The 19146-nt window shown below is 55.1% G+C and overlaps 1 protein-coding gene across 3 annotated transcripts; it reads right to left on the bottom strand.

Moving 5' to 3' along the window:
* Positions 1–1223: 1223 nt before the first annotated feature.
* On the bottom strand, positions 1224–14842 carry LOC116940060 (carboxylesterase 1E-like). Of its 3 annotated transcripts, none has more exons than XM_076065478.1 (10): positions 14763–14842; positions 10749–11512; positions 10403–10510; positions 9844–10049; positions 8806–9005; positions 7372–7430; positions 4305–4478; positions 3604–3813; positions 2693–2833; positions 1224–1720 (listed from the first exon to the last, which is right to left on the bottom strand). In XM_076065478.1, the coding sequence occupies exons 2-9, from the start codon at positions 11494–11496 to the stop codon at positions 2697–2699; spliced, it is 1842 nt and encodes a 613-aa protein (XP_075921593.1). In that variant the 5' UTR covers positions 11497–11512; positions 14763–14842; the 3' UTR covers positions 1224–1720; positions 2693–2696. The 3 variants fall into 3 exon arrangements, with proteins under 3 accessions (XP_075921593.1, XP_032805241.1, XP_032805242.1); XM_032949350.2 differs by lacking the exon at positions 14763–14842 and adding an exon at positions 14017–14735; XM_032949351.2 differs by lacking the exon at positions 14763–14842 and adding an exon at positions 14046–14735.
* Positions 14843–19146: the final 4304 nt, after the last annotated feature.

Here is a 19146-nt window from a genome sequence, read left to right as displayed (position 1 = left end):
CCTCCTCCTCCTAGAATCTGTCCCACGGCCCCACCCCCTACCACGATGTCCGTCTCCCCCCTCCCCCTCTGCCTAAATCCTTCCTCCAATCCCGCTCACCTCCCCTCGCTCTCCTTCACTCTCGCTGCATCGCCTCCTTCAATCTCTTCCACGACCTCGTTAAAACAGAGTAGCAGGCCTCGGCGCGGATCGTCTAAATATGCTGCTGCTGCAATAGGCGAGAACAGGAGAGCCTTCCACAACGTATCCCCATCCCTCCCTCTCTCCCCTCCTCCCTCGCGTGCTCCCCCGCTGTCGCGTCGCCTCCTGTTGTTTAACCATACTTCACCACGCCGGTCAGTGTGCAGGTGGGTCAAGTCGGAGCCCGGGGCAGGTTGGGATGCCACTCGTCACTGATCTCAGCCGTGGCTGGGAACCGAAGCGAGGTTGCCACCTACATTGCTGCGTCTCATATTTTAGTGTCGTCGTTCATAAGAACTGGTGCCATGGTTCATCCGGTGTCAGGTGCAGGCGGTACCGACACGGGGAAAGTCTGGTGTCGTCACCATGCTAGATCCACTGCTGGACGCCTGCTCAATTATCCCAGCAGCTGCACACAGCAGATTTAATGGACCCTTTGAGTACATGGTGTGGATTGTAGAGCCGGGATTCTCGAGCCTGGATCCTGGAGATGCCTCGCCGGGACTTCTCAAATCAGTGTGGTGGACACGTGCGCACACTTGTACAGTATGTAGTTTTTCCCATTTTTGCTCAAATCTAATGCTAGGTTCCACCAGCTCAACCCCGGCACTGGACCAACCGCTTCCCCACGCATCTCCATGCACGCGTACAAGCCTCGTCAATCCACTGCTGTATGAGAGCCCTCTCAACCTGCGCCAGTCGTCGGGAGTTGTTGGACCATATTTCACCACGTCATCAATACCATCATGACAACTGAGATCAAACTCACCACCAACATTATAGTCACCATCAAAGCACCATCATCTACGTCATCAAAAAAAATCACAATCATAATCACTACCATCATATGAATCACCACAATCATCAAAATCAAGATCGTCATCAAAATCAGCAATACTACCATCATATAAATCAGCATCAAAATCAGCACCATAACACTATCATCATAACCACCACCATCAACAGCACCACGACCATCATCTCCATCTTGAAAATCGCCATTACCATCACTACCATGACCACCAAAATCACCACCATCATCATCAACATCCAGTGAGGGCTTTTATTTGAGTCTTGCCGACACCCCCACCCCGCCCCCAGAGTGAATCCCTCGGGTAACGTAAAAAAATCATTAAATAAAAAATCCAATCATCACCACCACCACCAACATCATCACCACCACCATCATCATCACATCATCATAGAATAAAGTGTCTTCAGCCCGCCCATTATAGTCCAGGTTAATTAGAGACACCTCAATTGACCTGACCATTCCCCGTGATCCTGACATCGCTGCCCATGACCCCAAGTCCCCCCGACCATGACCCCGAGACCAGAGTTTGTAACCCCGGAGCCGCATGCCCCCCTTTCCAGGGTGAGAAGAGGGAGGTGCAGGACCCCCCCCCCCCCACCTCTACCGGGGGACTCATCCGCTCCTAGCCACCGACCCCCACCCGCCTCCCCAATTGCCCCTGGCGTGCAAGGTGCTCTGGGGGTAGAGGGGGGCGCAATGACTGGGGAGCCCCACGGCACGCAGGGTCTGCACGCACAGGTTGGGGTGGTGGGGGGAGGAGGCGTAGGGTGGGGAGGGGGAGAGCAATCATTAGCCGTGTTAGCGACACGTGCACATACAACATGAACATTCACGTGTGTAATGTGCAGATGTCTGTACAGGTGTGTAATCACACGGGAGCACTGTTGTGTGAAGTTACATAATCACACAGATGTACAGGTGTGTAATCACACGGGAGCACTGTTGTGTGAAGTTGCATAATCACACAGATGTACAGGTGTGTAATCACACGGGAGCACTGTTGTGTGAAGCTGCATAATCACACAGATGTACAGGTGTGTAATCACACGGGAGCACTGTTGTGTGAAGTTGCATAATCACACAGATGTACAGGTGTGTAATCACACGGGAGCACTGTTGTGTGAAGCTGCATAATCACACAGATGTACAGGTGTGTAATCACACGGGAGCACTGTTGTGTGAAGCTGCATAATCACACAGATGTACAGGTGTGTAATCACACGGGAGCACTGTTGTGTGAAGCTGCATAATCACACAGATGTACAGGTGTGTAATCACACGGGAGCACTGTTGTGTGAAGTTGCATAATCACACAGATGTACAGGTGTGTAATCACACGGGAGCACTGTTGTGTGAAGCTGCATAATCACACAGATGTACAGGTGTGTAATCACACGGGAGCACTGTTGTGTGAAGCTGCATAATCACACAGATGTACAGGTGTGTAATCACACGGGAGCACTGTTGTGTGAAGCTGCATAATCACACAGATGTACAGGTGTGTAATCACACGGGAGCACTGTTGTGTGAAGCTGCATAATCACACAGATGTACAGGTGTGTAATCACACGGGAGCACTGTTGTGTGAAGCTGCATAATCACACAGATGTACAGGTGTGTAATCACACGGGAGCACTGTTGTGTGAAGCTGCATAATCACACAGATGTACAGGTGTGTCGTCACACAGGTATCCGCACCTCGTTATTTTCTCGCTGGACCCTGCTCGGAGCTCTGCCTCCAGAATTCGCAGCACTCATTCACGGAGACGTGGCGCGGAGTGAATTCATCCGAGAGCAGCGCGGCGCCCGGCCACTCGGGCCACTGATCCGGCATGTAGCCTGCACACGGGAAGTACACGTGGGGTACACGTAGGGTACACGTGGGGTACACGTGGGGTACACGTGAGCTACATGAGAGTACACGTAGGGTACACGTAGGGTACACATGGGGTACACGTAGGGTACACGTAGGGTACACGTGAGCTACATGAGAGTACACGTAGGGTACACGTGGGGTACACGTAGGGTACACGTGGGGTACAAGTGAGGTACACGTGGGGTACACGTAGGGTACACGTAGGGTACACGTGGGGTACACGTAGGGTACACGTAGGGTACACGTGGGGTACACGTGGGGTACACGTAGGGTACACGTAGGGTACACGTGAGCTACATGAGAGTACACGTAGGGTACACGTGGGGTACACGTAGGGTACACGTGGGGTACAAGTGAGGTACGCGTGGGGTACACGTAGGGTACATGTAGGGTACACGTGGGGTACACGTAGGGTACACGTGGGGTACACGTGGGGTACAAGTGAGGTACACGTAGGGTACACGTAGGGTACATGTGAGCTACATGAGAGTACACGTGGGGTACACGGGGTACAAGAGGGTCTTCTCTTGGTGGACTTGACCATAACCAAGTATCTGGCTGGCCTGTAAACATCACCACTGAGAAAACCAAAGCGGCCGGGTGTGGCGTTGGTCACACTACCCCCTCGTGCACCGTGCCGGACTTCGTGGGTGATACTCGCTAACAGCGCTTGTCCCACCAGTCTGTCGTGCGGGGTCAGGGTCGCCAAAGCGGCTCGTGCGGGGAGTCTCACCTGTGGAGATGAAGCGCATCAGGTAGTAGCGCACGAGCCGCGTGAACCCCCACTCGCGGTCGTGGATTTTGGCCCCCCCGGCGCTCAGGGTGCCGAGGAAAGCGCGTGCGTCTGTGCCCCGCGCCGCGAACAGGGGCCGCTGCGACGCCTCGGCACCCCACTCGGGGACAAACGCAGCCACGTAGCGGTACACACGGGGGGAGGGCGAGCCTGCAGGGAAGATGGGGAGGGGTGGGGGGGGGGTTCCATCTCCACGCTTCACATCCCTCGTCCCATCCGCCTGCCCCGTGTCGCATTTGTGTCTCCACGCGCAGTGTCCCCGTGCCCCGTCCTGGCTATCGCTGTGAAGATGGGACACGCACCCGCTGCTTGTACACAGTCATGCAAGACCGGCACAGCACACGAGGGGGTGGGTGGCTAACACACCGCCCCGCCGCCTTTGTATCCCGAGGGCTGATGTTTACGCATCACACCAAGTACTTATTTGAGGCTGAGTCGACCTATGAGAGGCCCAGGACTGGTTTAGATAATCGTGACTGGTGTTGGTGGCCTTGAGTGGGCGTCAAACCCGGGTGTTTGCCGGGTTCGTAACGCAGCACTCTTACCTCTGCGCAACGGCTCCCCACTCTAGTACACAGTGTTGCGCACACACTCACACTGACACGCGTTGCTGTGTACACAGGGAAACGCACACCCCTCACCAGCGACCCACTGCCTGCTCCGGGTCGCGTTGGCGAGGTCATCGAGCGGACACGTGACCTTGAGGTCGCTGACCGCGGTGCAGTACTGCTTTCCGGGGCAGGGCGGGGGGCAGTCCGAGGGGTAGAGCTGCAGCAGCTGGGACAGCCGCCCTGGGTCCAGGTTCTCAATCCTCTCTGGGTACGGGGACGTGTAGGGGACGCAAGGACATGAGGTTAGAGCATCGAGGGACACGGGGAGACAGACACGGGGGACACGGGGAGACAGACACAGGCGAGACATGCACGTAGGGGACACAGAGACATCGGGGTAAGGGTATGCAGGATACAGAGACACATGGGACACATGACATGTAGATACGGAGACAGATGTCGTTTAAACCAAGATGCAAGTATTCTTTGGGTCTTTCAGTAAAGTCACGTCGATCGCAACACAAGCAATCGTCATCAGGGAAAGGGGGTTAGCCTCTAAAGGCAAACTGTTTATAAAGGTTTAGAATTGGCGTAGCCCAAGTGTCAGCAGCATGGGCAAGGGTAGCTAATGTTAATGTAAGGGATTAAAAAGGTGTTCCCAAGCATATATGGCGGTGCTAGATGGTGTAATGGGCAGTGATGGTGCTGGTGGTGGGTTTTCATCCCAATGGGTTCTCCCTTATCTCCAGTTGTAGCCAATGTTTTCATGGAAAAATTTGAGACAGATGCCATCCAGGCATCCACTCTACGTCCGTTCTTGTGGAAGAGGTACGTAGATGACACGTTCGTCATCTGGCCACATGGCCGACCAGCTCTGAACCAATTCCTCAACCACATCAATTCCATACACCCAGCCATCAAATTCACCATGGAGGTGGAAAAGGACAGCAAGCTACCATTCTTGGATGTTCTAATCGAAAAGAGACCAGATGGCTCAATGGGACACTGTCTACAGGAAAGCCACCCATACGGATGCATATCTAAAACCTGACTCCCACCACCATCCTTCCCAGAATAATTCCCTCATCAAAACTCTAAACCATAGAGCTCGATGTATTTCCGACCATCACCACCTAGCCAGTGAAGTGGAGCCCGTACACCAAGCTCTCAAGATGAATGGATATTCAGACTACACAATCTGTAAAGCTATCACCCCAACCGTTGGGAAAGAACCATCCGAGGACCCAATCAAAACCATCACCTTGCCATACATAGCAGGGGTCACCAAAAAGATTTCCAAAATCATGAGCAAGCACAAGATCCAGGTTCGGTTTAACACAGTACATACAATTCGTGATCTGATCCCATCTGTGAAGGATGTGATCCCTGACATGCAATACCCCGGCGTCTACAAACTCAGCTGTGTCTGCGGCAGTAGTTACATTGGGGAAACTAAGCGACATGTCTCAGACCGTGTTCGTGAACATAAGGTAGATCTGAAACACGGTAGGACCAATACCTCAGCCGTGGCTGATCATTGTTTTAATGCGATTGGCTCACACGAAATAGATTTCTCTAAGACGAAGGTACTTTGCAAACCCACTGGCTATCAACAAAGATTCGTTCATGAACCCATTCTATATACAGACATAGACACAATTTCAACCAAGAAGATGGGTACAAACTCAGCAATCACTGGAAGGACATTATCAACCAGTTTAAGTCATAACCGGCTGTAATGTTTCCACTCTAGACCTGGCAGCCCTTTAATTGGTGGAAACCCACCACCAGCACCATCATTACCCACTACTACCATCACCGCTAGCAGTAGTCCTTGATTGGTGGAAGCCCACCACCAGTACCATCATTACCCACTACTACCATCTAGCACCGCCCTACATGCTGGAGCACACCGTTTTTAATCCCTGCCATTAACATGAGCTACCCCGCCCATGCTGCTGACACTTGGGCTACGCCCATTTTAAACCTTTATAAACAGTTTGCCTTTAGAGGCTAACTCCCTTTTCATGATGGCGACCGCTTGTGTTGCGATCGAAACGTCGTAGTATTTCGTTATTTTCTTTGAACCTATCTACGTGACTTTACCGAAAGACCCAAAGAATATGAATTCCTGCAGTCACGAAAGCTTTAGGTCAAGATTCAAGATGCAAGTGTAAGAGGCTCACAGGCGTGGCCAGGGGAAATGGGGGTCGGCAGGTATGGGGCAGTGTACAAGGGGACAGAGGGGCCCAGAGGTACGGGGGTACAGGGTGGTTTTGGTCAGGGCTAGCAGTCCCCCAAAACCAAACGTCAAACCGCAGCAGTACTACCCTGGGGCATACCTCTCCCCCACACCCCCTCCCCTCCACACCCCCTCTCCTCCACACCCCCTCCCCTCCACACTCCCTCCCCTTCACACTCCCTCTCCTCCACACTCCATCCCCTCCACACTCCCTCCCCTCCACACCCCCTCTCCTCCACACTCCCTCCCCTCCACACTCCCTCGCCTCCACACCCCCTCTACTCTCCTCCCATCCAAACCCCCTCCCCTCCACCCTCCCCCTCCACACTCCCTCTCCTCGACACCCCTCCCCTCCACACTCCCTCCCCCTCCACACCCCCTCTCCTCCACACTTCTTCCCCTCCCCCTCCCCTCTACTCTCCTCCCCTCCACCCCCCTCTCTTCCACACCCCCTCCCCTCCAAACCCCTCCACACCCCTCCCCTCCACACTCCCTCGCCTCCATACCCCCTTCCCCTCCACACTCCCTCCCCTCCACACCCCCTCCCCTCTACTCCCCTCCCCTCCACACCCCCTCCCCTCTACTCCCCTCTCCTCCACACTCCCTCACCTCCACACTCCCTCCCCTCCACACCCCCTCCCCTCTACTCCCCTCTCCTCCACACTCCCTCCCCTCCACACCCCCTCCCCTCTACTCCCCTCCCCTCCACACCCTCTCGGCACACCACGCCGCTACCATGACAATGCCCCATTCCCACCCTCGCACCCTTGCCCCGACCCTAGAGGCCAGGCGTGTTCGCCCGGGTGGCGATTGTTTTTAAAATAGTTTTTAACATCGCGTCTCTTCAATTCCCCCACCTCCATTCCGCGCACACCGTGAGCCACCCCGGGGTTTAGCCCCCGCACCCCTGCTCACCCATCAGGGTGGAGCTGAAATTCTCCGCCGTCCACCGATCCATCTCGGGGTAGGGTGGTCTACAGAAACAGCGAACACGCACACACAAAGACACAACATCAACAATAAAGATTCCCCGTGTAGCCTTCACAGACTGTAGGGGCAAGTGCTGTTAGCGTGTAGCACCTATGAAGGCCGGAACGGCACACGAGGGGGTGGGTGGCCAGCACCACGCCCGGCCGCCTTTGTCTCCCTAGTGGTGATGTTTAGACAGATGTACGTACACACACGCCCACACGCCCCTGCACTATCCGAGCCAGCTGTTCCCAATAGCCGAGCATCTGTGTTCCGATCAGACTCGCAGTGATCGTACTGCCTGATCTGTGTTCTATTGATCGTTGTTCCGATCGATTCAACAATGTTTTGTGGCACTGCCCTGGCACAGACAACACTAGCACATCGCATTCGTCAATAACACACTGCCACAAAGTACAACATATTTACTACATGTGCTGTGAAGGGTCCATGCCTGAAACGTGGCTTGCCATATAATTTCTGATCAAATGAGTTCGATCCGCACCAGTGCATGTGATCTAAATGGTTAGTATGTGTGTGCGTGCGTGTGTGTGCGTGTCTGCGTGCGTGTGTGTGCGTGTCTGCGTGCGTGTGTGCGTGCGTGTCTGCATGCGTGTCTGCGTGCGTGTGTGCGTGCGTGTCTGCGTGCATGTGTGTGTGCGTTCAGAAGAGTTGCCTCACTCTTGATTCAGAGCAGCGATTGAATTTGTATCTCGTCTATGCCTCCCCGTGTCAATTGATGGTCGTTTGTTTACAGTTCTGTTCCCTCCAGTAACCTAAACGTGACATCGCACGTCATCGGACCCAACCTGACCAGAATACGCCCAATCCCACCCGATCTGGTAAGCTAAGCAGGGTTGAGCCTGGATGGTGGTTGGATGGTTGACCACCGCGCGTGACCCGGCGGTCTCAGAGCTCGCGGGGCCACGAGGTGGGGGCTGCGCCCCCCACATTCACCAACCGGCACTGGCCAGCGTGGTGAAGTATGGTCAAGTAACCCCCACGACGCACATGGCGCGGGGGAGGCCCTCATCCAGCAGTGGTTTGATAAAAGGGCCGCGCGTGTGTAGAGCCGCATTTTACGACTCTAAGCCCGAGTCTCGTGACTGCTTATCAGGAGGCTCCTGCGTTGAGACGTTTGGCCGCGTAGGTGAGGAATGTTCTTGGGGGGCATGAAAGCACGTGGACAGCATCTTGGATAGTCTCTCAAACCTCTACACCTTTAGGTCATCAACCTTCTTGCGATACTACAATCTACACAGTCCCCCTGGTATCCCTCGTAGGGGACGGGAGGGGGGGGGGGTTGTATTTGTACATCGCGAGCGTGAGTATCAATGCTAATGGACCTTTGTCTCTCTCTCTCTCTGTCCCTTCTCTCACCTGATGGCCACCTCCTGCTGCGTGTTACCCAGCACCAGGGAGACGTTCACCCTCGAGATGCCCTGCGCCAGCGGCGTGGGCACGAGGCACCCGTCCACTACGGCTGGGAAAAAGGGGGGCTCCTCCTCGCTTTTGGGGGCCGGGAAATCCGAGGCGAGACGCGAGTCCTCCCATGCGGCGTAGTCCTCGAATGGGGATGCCTACGCGGTAGGAACAGGAGCGGGCGGCGTTCAGAGCACGTGCCAGGCGTGGTGCACCTTGTGAGGCCATGCGGAATGATGGAGTGGCAATGGCAGGTGGTACAGGGGTGCTTCTACTCCGCACGGGTGGTGCGGGTCACGTGCACAGGTTTTCACGAAGACAAAGATCCCTCGTATAGCCTTAACAGACTGTTGGGGCAAGTGCTGTTCGCGAGCACCAATGAAGGGCTGCATGGCACATACAACTTCACTGCACACGTACCCCCAGACATTCACTCGCTGTAGGACCCCCGGTGACCCCCGTGTTGGCGTGCCGAGCGTCACATGGAGATTACGCGCATTCTGCCCCTCCTCTGCCCGGAGCTCGCGTCTCGAGTCGCGCTCTTTGTAACTCTTCGTGCACCGTCAGCAAATTCTTTATGGCCGATGTGCCCAGACCAGATATTCCACTTGTCAATGCCACGTGAGGTGCGTAAACTTGCGTGGCATCGAGTAATGTACGTGGCCGAATTGCAAACGCGTACGCGACGATTTGCTGAAATTCAGCAGTTGTGTTAATGTGCTGAACCAGCGCTCAACGATTCCCTCTCGGCGCCGTTCCATCGCTCCCCTGTAACTCTTCTATCACCACTCACCCCACCACACCACTCACTCCACCACACCACTCACCCCACCACACCACTCACCACTCACCCCACCACACCAGCCACACCACTCACCCCATCACACCAGCCACACCACTCACCCCACCACACCAGCCACACCACTCACGCCACCATCTCCACCTCGACCACACCAGACCCCCGCCGCCCCCCCCGCTCCCGGCCCAGGGCGGTACCGCGAGGAGGCTGGTGAGCTCGGCGTCACGCAGGCACGCGAGGTCCCCGTCGCCGCAGCTCGTGCCGTTGTAGACGGAGCGGCCACGCTCCTCGGCCTCACGTAGGCTGGGCTGCAGCATGCGGCACGAGGCGCTCATGGCCACGACTCGCGAGAAGAGGCCGCGGGCGGCGGGAGACGAGGCCAGAGCCAGGGCGCACACCGCACCTGGGGGGGGGGGAGGGGGAGTCACCAAAAACCGGGTGAGATGTCACTCGCCGCCACTGAGGAGGAGATGGATGCACAGCGACCTCAAAGATCTGTCGTGACACTCTCATTCCACCATCTGATCTTAGGTTGGGGTGGGGGGCAGCAGGGGGAGGTTCAACTCCTCCCCCGTGGGGGGCGGCAGAGGTACCCTGTGTACCTGGCGAGGGGGGCTCCAGGTGAGAGAGCGGGGGAGTGGTGGCATAATGAGACCGAGTCTCTCTCAAGTGCAGCCACTGGCAGAAGAAAGGGGATTTGATATAATCGGGGGGGGGGGGGGTGGGCTTCTGGTGGCACTGTGGGGGGTCACGCACCCGCCTCGTATCCCAGCAGCGTCACGTTGCCGGTGTCTCCGCCGAAGACCTCGATGTTTTTCTGTACCCACCTGAGCGCCTTCAGTTGGTCCATAAGGCCGTAGTTACCTGCGTGGGGGCAGGGAGATGCGGGACAAGGAGCCACGGGGGCAGCACAGGTGCAGGCATGAAGGGTTGCACAGAAGTAGTGGACATTGAATGCACTTAATTTGACATAGAGAGCGCAGTGGCCAGGCGCCACGTGTTAGTGACACAGACACGTGGCCTGGCACCCTATCTTCTACAAGAGAGCAAACCCAGACCCCTAAACGGAGACCCCCAGGCCATGACCCCCAGACCCGCGTACCCGAAGTGTGTTCCAGGTTCTCGTCCGACAGCTCCTTGAGAGCCAGGAAGCCGAGCGCGCCCAGGCGGTAGTTGAGGCTGACGAAGACGGCGTTGGTTTGCGCCGCCGTCTCCTCCCCGGGCGCCAAGCCCTCCTCGTGGCCGCTGCCCCTCGTCAGGTGGCCCCCGTGCAGCCACACGATCACGGGGAGCCGCGCAGCGCCACCCAGGGTGGGGGTCCACACGTTCAGGTAGAGGCAGTCCTCTCGGCCCAGCACCTCGCCCGCGGGGCCCCGCTGCGCGCAGGGCGACCCGTAGGCCGTGGCCGCGTACGTCCCGTTCCAGAGGGCCCCCTGCACGCTGCGGGGCGGCTCCCAGCGCCGCACGGGCGCCGCGGCGTAGGGGATGCCGAGGAAGGCGTAGGCGAAGGTGCTGTGGAGGCCGCGCAGCGCCACGCCGTCCGGCAGCTTCACGTCCACCACGGTGTGGCCGGAGTCGCCCGAGAGGTAGGCGAACGAGGCCGCCGCGACGCACAGCACGAGGACGCCCGCGCACAGCCCCAGGGCGCGCGTCCACGTGCAGGCCGCGCACGGCGCCTCGTCCGGACCCCGGCGAGAACGCCGCCTCTTTTGCGGCTCGGAGAGGACGCCCGCACCGGCGTCGTGGTCGTTGACCAGGCGCTTCATCTCGGTGGCGTCGTACTCATCCTCGGACTCGTCGCTCTGCATGGCGCCGTGCTCAGGGGCCGTGCGGAGGGGCGTGGAGGACATTCGGCGGCCACGGGTTCTGCGAACGCAATGCGATAAAAGCCTTGTCCAGACAGCCGGCTCGCAAGAATTAAACGCGTGGCCGTGTGGTCACTTTGACCGCCGACTCGAACGGTTGAGAGAATGTGGCCATCGCAACAGTTTGGACGACGCCGCCACACGTTCGGTTCTTTTGAGCAGGTGGTCTGGATAAGGCTGACAGCTTTGGTGCATGCGATGCTGCCCACTTCTCTGTATTGCGAGCTCGTGTTGCTGTAGTGGATGAAGCGCTGGAGCGATGCGCGTGTGCACAGCACTGGGTACACAACACGAAGGCATCCGCGTCGAGAGAGATGGAGCTAGAGGATGATGGAGGCACAGCCCCAGTACACGCGGCGTGCCTGCCGACCACTAGGCCGAGTCCTAGGCCCGTCCATTAAGAGGGTCCTGCACCGCCACGTCTGAACAATTGTAAGAGTGCAAGTATATGGGGAGGCTTTCGTCCAGCAGTGGAGTAATCATGGCTGTTGATGATTGTGATTAGCCCATGCATAGTCCTGTTGTTAATCAACTGCTAAATGGAGGGCCTCTCCACACGGTGTAGGTCCTTGGGGTTATTTGGCCATACTTCACCGAGCTGGTTAGTGTGAGTTGGTGACATGGCAGCAGATTACAGTGTAACAATGAATTTTGCTGCACTGCCCTCTGCCTTAGACGTATGAGCCATGCAAGTAGCATGCAAGTGCGTGGCGAAGCGTGTGGTATGCATAGTGGTCATCCGTACAATCAATATCCAGGCTGAAGTCTGCTTCTGAGATTCGACGAGGAAGCGTTCCGTGTGGTTTATAACAATATACCGGTTCCTTCATTCAGAACATACCTCACTGGGTCCCATGACTCAGGAGGGTCCTTCGTTGCATTGTTTTGCCAGGCGAGTCGTGTTTGTTTTGTTTCAAGGAATGGGAAATACGCGGAAACATCTTTTTGAAAGCCACACGACCAGCGAATGAGGTCTCAGAACTCCGCCTGTGTATGCCAGCAACTTATTTGCTCTTCTGCAATCTACTGTCCACCTCGTAGCTCTGTAGGGGGGGGGGTGATGCGGGGAGTCTGACACACACTACAATCTTAGCGTGATCCACCAACCCCCACCACCTCCATGCAAGGGATCAAATTACAGCCCCAGACTCCCAATTATCATCATAATCTCATCACATCATCACCATATCATCATTCGAGACATCATCTTATCATTACCAGCATCAGAACTCGATCATCTCATGAATATCTCAACATAAGCGCCATCACCGTCATCAGCATCATGTCATCGTCTCCCGAGGCACGGGTGCGGTGGAGGGGTGGGAGAGGCGCGTCGGCCACGCGGCGCGGACTTTAGCATCGGGAATCGCGACGCGCGGCGGGTTGGGGTGGACGGCTGTCCCACATCTCCACGGAGACCGTGGGACGCACAGGAACACGATCCCGGTGGTGTCATGCACACAGACCCAGGGCCCCACAGATGGGCCCGCAGTGTTCACATCTCGCCTCCACAGAGTAATCAGATATCGTGAGACGCAAGTCTCTCGCTTTCTCTGTCCCCTCCTCTCTCTCTCTCACGCATCTGAAGACAGCACGTTACCCAAACACTTGTTGCTTAAGCTTCTTTATTTGGGAGATCCGCGTGCCCATCGTCCCTGCCAACGCAGTTCTAATGATGTATTCAATATAATTACTGCGTGAATGTTCGTGATGGCCATTGCAACGATGCTCTCGAAGGGCTAAGAGAGATGGAGTCTGTACTTTAAGATCGGAGTATCAACCTTGCGGGTAGGGGTGGTACGTGACTCCGGGGTCGATCGTTTATGGCGCATTTGTACACGCGCCCACGCACACAAACGCACAAAGACAAAGTCCCCCCGTATAGCCTTTAACGTATTGTTGGGGCAAGTGCAGTTAACGAGCACCTATCTAGGCTGGCACAGTACACGAGGGGGTGAGTGGCCAGCATCACGACCGGCCGCCTTTGTCTCCGGTTCAGATAATCGTTGGCCGTGAGCAGGAATCAAACTCGGTTTCATGCACATCCACACAAAAAACTCTCATTTACCCATACAGGCGCATTGACACGCTCACAGCCATACACACACGCACTCACTTTGGCACACACGTACATACTAACACAAAGACAAAGATCCCCCGTATAGCCTTAACAGACTGTAGGGGCAAGTGCTGTTAGCGAGCACCTATGAAGGCCGGAACGGTACACGAGGGGGTGGGTGGCCAGCACCAGTGGCAATGTTTACACACTGCACCAGGTACTCATTTGAGGCTGAGTCGACCTAGGGGAGGCCCAGGACCGGTTCAGATAATCGCCACTGGTGTTGGCCGTGAGTGGGAATCGAACCCGGGTCGCCAGGTTCATAGCGCAGCGCGCTAACCGCTACACTACCGCTCCCCACTATACTAACATACAAACACACGCACTCACACACATGTTCACACACACACACATGTACACACTCACGAACGAAAACACGCGCGTACCTGAGTCGTACCACGACGCTCGTGGTTACCTCTGGAAAGTTCGATGTTGATGTTGTAGATGATGTTGTAGATGATGATGTCGATGGTGTTAAAGTTGAGCACACAACTCCTGACCTGCCTCGCGCTCCGTTTACACCCTCACAGCGCGAGATCTCGCCTCGCGATAATTTGACGACAGGTGAGTGACAGATGTGGGAGGGGCAGGTGTGTTGAGTGGGAGGGGCAGATGTGTGAGTGACAGGGGTGGGAGGGGCAGGTGTGTGAGTGACAGGTGTGGGACGGGCAGGTGTGGGAGGGGCAGGGGTTTGAGTGGGAGGGGCAGCCTATGAGTGGTATCAGCAGTGTCAAGATCGCCCTCTGTGGAGGTTTGTGAGGGACGCTGCTGGGCAGCTGGAAAGTCGCCTTCGAGCAGCAGAGGATCGGCGCTCACCAAAACGAGCGCAGCGCCTGGTGAACACAGCAAGTTGGCACAGTAGGGGGCACAGCTGGTGCATCTGCCAGTCATCTCAGTCAGTCAACTCATAGCACTTTGGTCTGTTTTGTGATCTCCTGTCAGTTGGCTTTCGACACTTCACGTGGCCTCAAAGCGCACCTATTTTTTGTTGTTGTAACTTTCTGACCCGCCCCTACTGGACATGTGAAAAAGCTTCATAGCTCATCGGATTCCTCCTCCTGCAGTCGAAATAAAGATTATTATTCACAATAATTTGACCCTCACCTGATCCCTCGCCTACCTGACCTCTCACCTGATGAATCTCGCGTTGAATTTCCTCTCCGCGCCCAGCAGGGGGCGCCGCGCAGCTGCTTCTGCGGTGCCCCGGGGAGAGAGGGGGAGAGAGAGAGGGGGGAGGGGGGGGGAGAGAGAGAGGGGGGGGAGAGAGGGGTGGAGAGAGGGGGGGGGAGAGAGGGGGAGGGAGGGGTGGAGAGAGGGGGGAGAGGGGGAGGGAGAGGGGGGGAGAGAGAGGGGGGGGGGGTATTCGCTCTGCTGAGATTCGCACCAGGGTGAGGATGAGCTCCCTGTGATGGGCGAGCAGAGTAGCCTCACCCTGTACACCGGCCTCACCCCATGTAGTATCATTCCGCGTGTTTACCCAGGAAAGCCTCACTGCGTCTCAGGGGTATTTCTGCAGGTGCGTCGTGAAACCGATGGCAACCCCCGGCGCCCGGTTCTGGCGAGCATTCTGCCGCCAAATATCCGCAGAGACATCGCGCACACTACAGGGGAGTTCGCACGTTTTCTTGCCAACTGCAACCACCGACCCATCGTCAACCAACACCTCCACAATGCATCTCGACACCGACTCAAGTCCCGATCCCCCGTCTGGGATCGCGATGCTCTCATCATCCTTGAATCTCACCCAGATTTCAAAGGACGCTGGCGAACAGAGTGAAACAAGGCCAGCGTCCAGAAAATACAAAAAAAACCCACCTCATTCGGGACCAAAACATCGCACCCCATGGCTTTGACAATGCCTCCTCGAAGACACTCGGTTCGCTCCGCCAACTGCATCAGGACATCGGCAAGCTCCTGCGCCTATCTCCATGAATGTGAAATGAAAGATACAAGCCACAGGAGTGCGACTGTGGCCATACAACACAAACGATGCACCACGTGGTAAACCACTGTCATCTGCGCTCCTTCAACGGAGGAGGAACAGCAAAACGACTCTCTCTCTCCTGGAGCCCTCTCATGGCCAGCAGACCTCGACGTTAGCGATACGTTCATGAACGCATTGCTTTCATCGCATGTGAGGTGAAGGGTCCTGTCGAGTTTTCACAGCTCGGTGCGATAATTACTCCCGTGTCATTTCAATTTAGTCATTTGCGGGTGTTTTTTTTCTAATTTGGGCCATGACGCCGGCACACAATGGCCTACTCTTGCGCATAATGTCAGGGGATCTTTTAACGTCCTCCTTGACGCAGATGTAGCGTAGAATAGGTCAGCGTTAATGCACGCGCAGTATTAATCAGCGCGGCCGCTGTAATCAAGCCGTGAATCTCTCCAACAAGCGGCGAGCGCGATACCTCTCGGCCAGGTCACCCCCCAACTCTGAGTCTCAAGTTCTCCAGTAGGGGGCGATGCTGTTTTTTTTGTATGAAATCCCATTGGGGTAATGTAAACCACGGCAGGCAGCCTCATCCCCACCTTTAGCCCGAACCACGGGGGCCAACCAAACCCCTCAAGGTGGTGATGCCATCATGGCCCGATGCGGTGATGCCACCTCGCGTGGCAGGCGGTAGTGGCCAGAGCGGTGCTCTCGCTGGAGCCGCTCTTACCGCGGGCCTTGTGGGTGCCACTGCCTCTGGGCGGCTGCTCTGCCACCTTGGTCATCCGCAGAGGAGCCAGGGTCCCGCTGCCCTGGTGCGGGTGTCGGGTCAGAGCCGTACGCCGATCCCTCGTAGTTGTGGTCACAACCACACAGGCGCAACCACAACGTAGCCGTTTTCTTCTTTGGTTCTTTCGGTAAAGTCACGTAGAATGATAATAAAATAATAAATTGATAAAATAAAATAACAATAATATTCTCACGACGTTTCGGCCACAACACAAGCGGCCTTCATTAGGTGAAGGGGGCGAGACTGTCTGGTAGGACAGCGCTGGAGTGAAAGAGCCACGTTCAGATACGGCCTTTAAGCTGTGTGAGAGGAACAAAGCGCCTTGACAAAGGAATTAGCATATAATTTAGCATTGAAATGGCTGAATGATTAGTAACCACTGGCTTAGTAACCACTGGAAAGATGTTTTAAATCATTTCTGTTCTTAATTAATTGTATTTTTACGATGACCTTCAGACCGCAGCTCTTTCGCCAGCATTGCCTCTTAATACCTCTCACACCACGGTTAATGGTATAGTTTTACAACATGGAGCATACTAGGGCCTCGCAGCTGTCTCTTTCCCCCTCCTCTGTTCCGACCATGGACGAACTCGTCCGTCTGAACGGGGCCCGTAGCTATCCGTGGTACTGAAATTTGAGGGTAAGAATCCACCCATTTTTTCGCCATATAGCATTGTGATATATAACGACTTATTGTTGGTAGCTTAGCTGATTGGAGAATATAGAGTTTATTGATAACATGAAGATAATTTATATTTTAGTTTTTATTGGTTCACTATATAGTACTGTGAATAGCTCAGATGTGTAGTCATTTCTGTGACCAGTCACTAGCTAATCACTCAGTTGTTTCAATGCTGGATTCGCCTAGTTATTTCAATGCTAAATTCTCCTGTTTGATTTGTACTAAGGGCCTCGGTGAATGTGTATGCTCTGACTTTAACGTAGCTATTTCTGCAGAGGTACAAGCTCTATTTCTGCAGCAGGTACAAGTTAATCACTCAGCTATCTCAATGCTAAATTCTATGCTAATTCCATTGTCAAGATGTGTATGCCGTAACTTAGCTATTTCAATGCTAAATTCTATGCTAATTCCTTTAACAATTGGTGCCTCTGCGGGTGTGTATGCTTTAACTTTTAACATAGCTATTTCTGTGACCAGTCACAAGCTAATCATTCAGCCATTTCAATGCTAAATTATATGCTAATTCCTTTGTCAAGGCGCTTTGTTCCTCTCACACAGCTTAAAGGCCGTATCTGAACGTGGCTCTTTCACTCCAGCGCTGTCCTACCAGACAGTCTCGCCCCCTTCACCTGATGAAGGCCGCTTGTGTTGTGGCCGAAACGTCGTGAGAATATTATTGTGTTATTTTATTTTATCAATTTATTATTTTATTATCATTCTACGTGACTTTACCGAAAGAACCAAAGAAGATGAATCATTGCAGTCACGAAAGCTTTAAATCGAAACGTAGCCGTGTCTAAGTCGAACAACACCAGCCAATGAGAACCCAGCTTTACCAATACCCCTACCCCTCACCACGCCCCCTGTTTCTCACCGCAACTTCATAACCCTCCTCACCTCTCCTCTTCACCCCCTATCATCCTCACCTCTCCTCGCTTCTCATTCCGACTTCATTCGTTGGAGGTCGCTCTCAGCACGGCGAGAAGAGTGAATTACACCGCGTGTACACTGACGTGTAAATACACTCGTACACTATTACACGTAAATGTGTGAATACAGCTCGTGTACACGGGCGTGTGAATACACTCGCACACTATGACACGTGAATGTGTGAACACACCGCGTGTACATGGGCGTGTGAATACACTCGCACACTATGACACGTGAATGTGTGAACACACCGCGTGTACACGAGTGAACAAAACACACCGCATGGGTTGTGGTTCTGTACACGTGTACCTCGAGGTTTATACTCCACCCGCGTGAGTGTTCCACGTGCAACGATTTGCGTGAATAAATCACGTGTACTCGACCCAGCCTGGTGAAGTATGGTCAATCAAACCCGGCAACTCATCCAGCAGTGGATGTACATACGACACGGACACGTCACTGTGCAACTACGCCACCTGCGTGTACCCACCACGTGTACCTGTGCGAGTAGCACCACGCGTAGCCCTGTGTTGCGGTGGTGGGGGGGAAACGAGGTGGGAGATGGGGGAGTCATCCGGACCGTTAAGACTCCTGACTACCCCTCGACTCCTCCTCATCCCACCGAGTGAATCGCCGAGACAACCCGCGAGAGATTCCCACCAGAACCTCAACAGACTTCCGAGGAACATCCAATAAAGCCCCTGGAGACTCACGAGGGACCTCCGATAGACCCCCTAGATACACGCGAGGGTCCCCGAGAATCTGGGCGAACAGGAAGGGCCGGTGCGTGCGCGCTGTGCTTGCTCATCGTCTTTGCTGTGTTTGGGGACAGAGTGGAGCCGCCGTGACCCCGAGCCGGGGTCGCGGCGGCTCAAACAGCAGCGACACGCGGGGGGTGGGGGAGCGGACGGGGGGGGGGGGTCAGGGACCCCTCGTGTCACGGTAGCGGTGAACTCCACACGACAACAACAACAATAACGTTACAAAGACAACGATCCCCTCCCCGTGGAGCCTTTAACAGGCTTTTGGGGAAAGTGCTGTCCGTGAGCACCGATGGAGGCTGGCACAGCAGATGGGGCGGTGGGTGGCAGCACCACGCGCGGCCGCCGTTGTCTTTCCAGTGCTGACGTTTAACAAACATAACAATAATTATAATACTAACAATAATACTAATTCTTATA

Source organism: Petromyzon marinus, chromosome 7, assembly GCF_048934315.1.
Source record: "Petromyzon marinus isolate PM22_M1 ecotype Great Lakes invasive population chromosome 7, UKy_Petmar_22M1.pri1.0, whole genome shotgun sequence".
Lineage (NCBI taxonomy): Eukaryota > Metazoa > Chordata > Hyperoartia > Petromyzontiformes > Petromyzontidae > Petromyzon > Petromyzon marinus.
The sequence above is the reverse complement of the archived record's forward strand: the minus strand, read 5'-3'. Positions and strand labels throughout refer to the sequence as shown.

Coding starts and splice junctions, on each gene's coding strand:
- LOC116940060 (XM_076065478.1), bottom strand. CDS start 11,496: ATGTCCTCCACGCCCCTCCGCACGGCCCCTGAGCACGGCGCCATGCAG. Junction 10,511..10,748: donor GAACCTGGAACACACTTCGG/GTACGCGGGTCT, acceptor GCCCCCACGCAG/GTAACTACGGCCTTATGGAC. Junction 10,050..10,402: donor GCTGCTGGGATACGAGGCGG/GTGCGTGACCCC, acceptor CCCCCCCCCCAG/GTGCGGTGTGCGCCCTGGCT.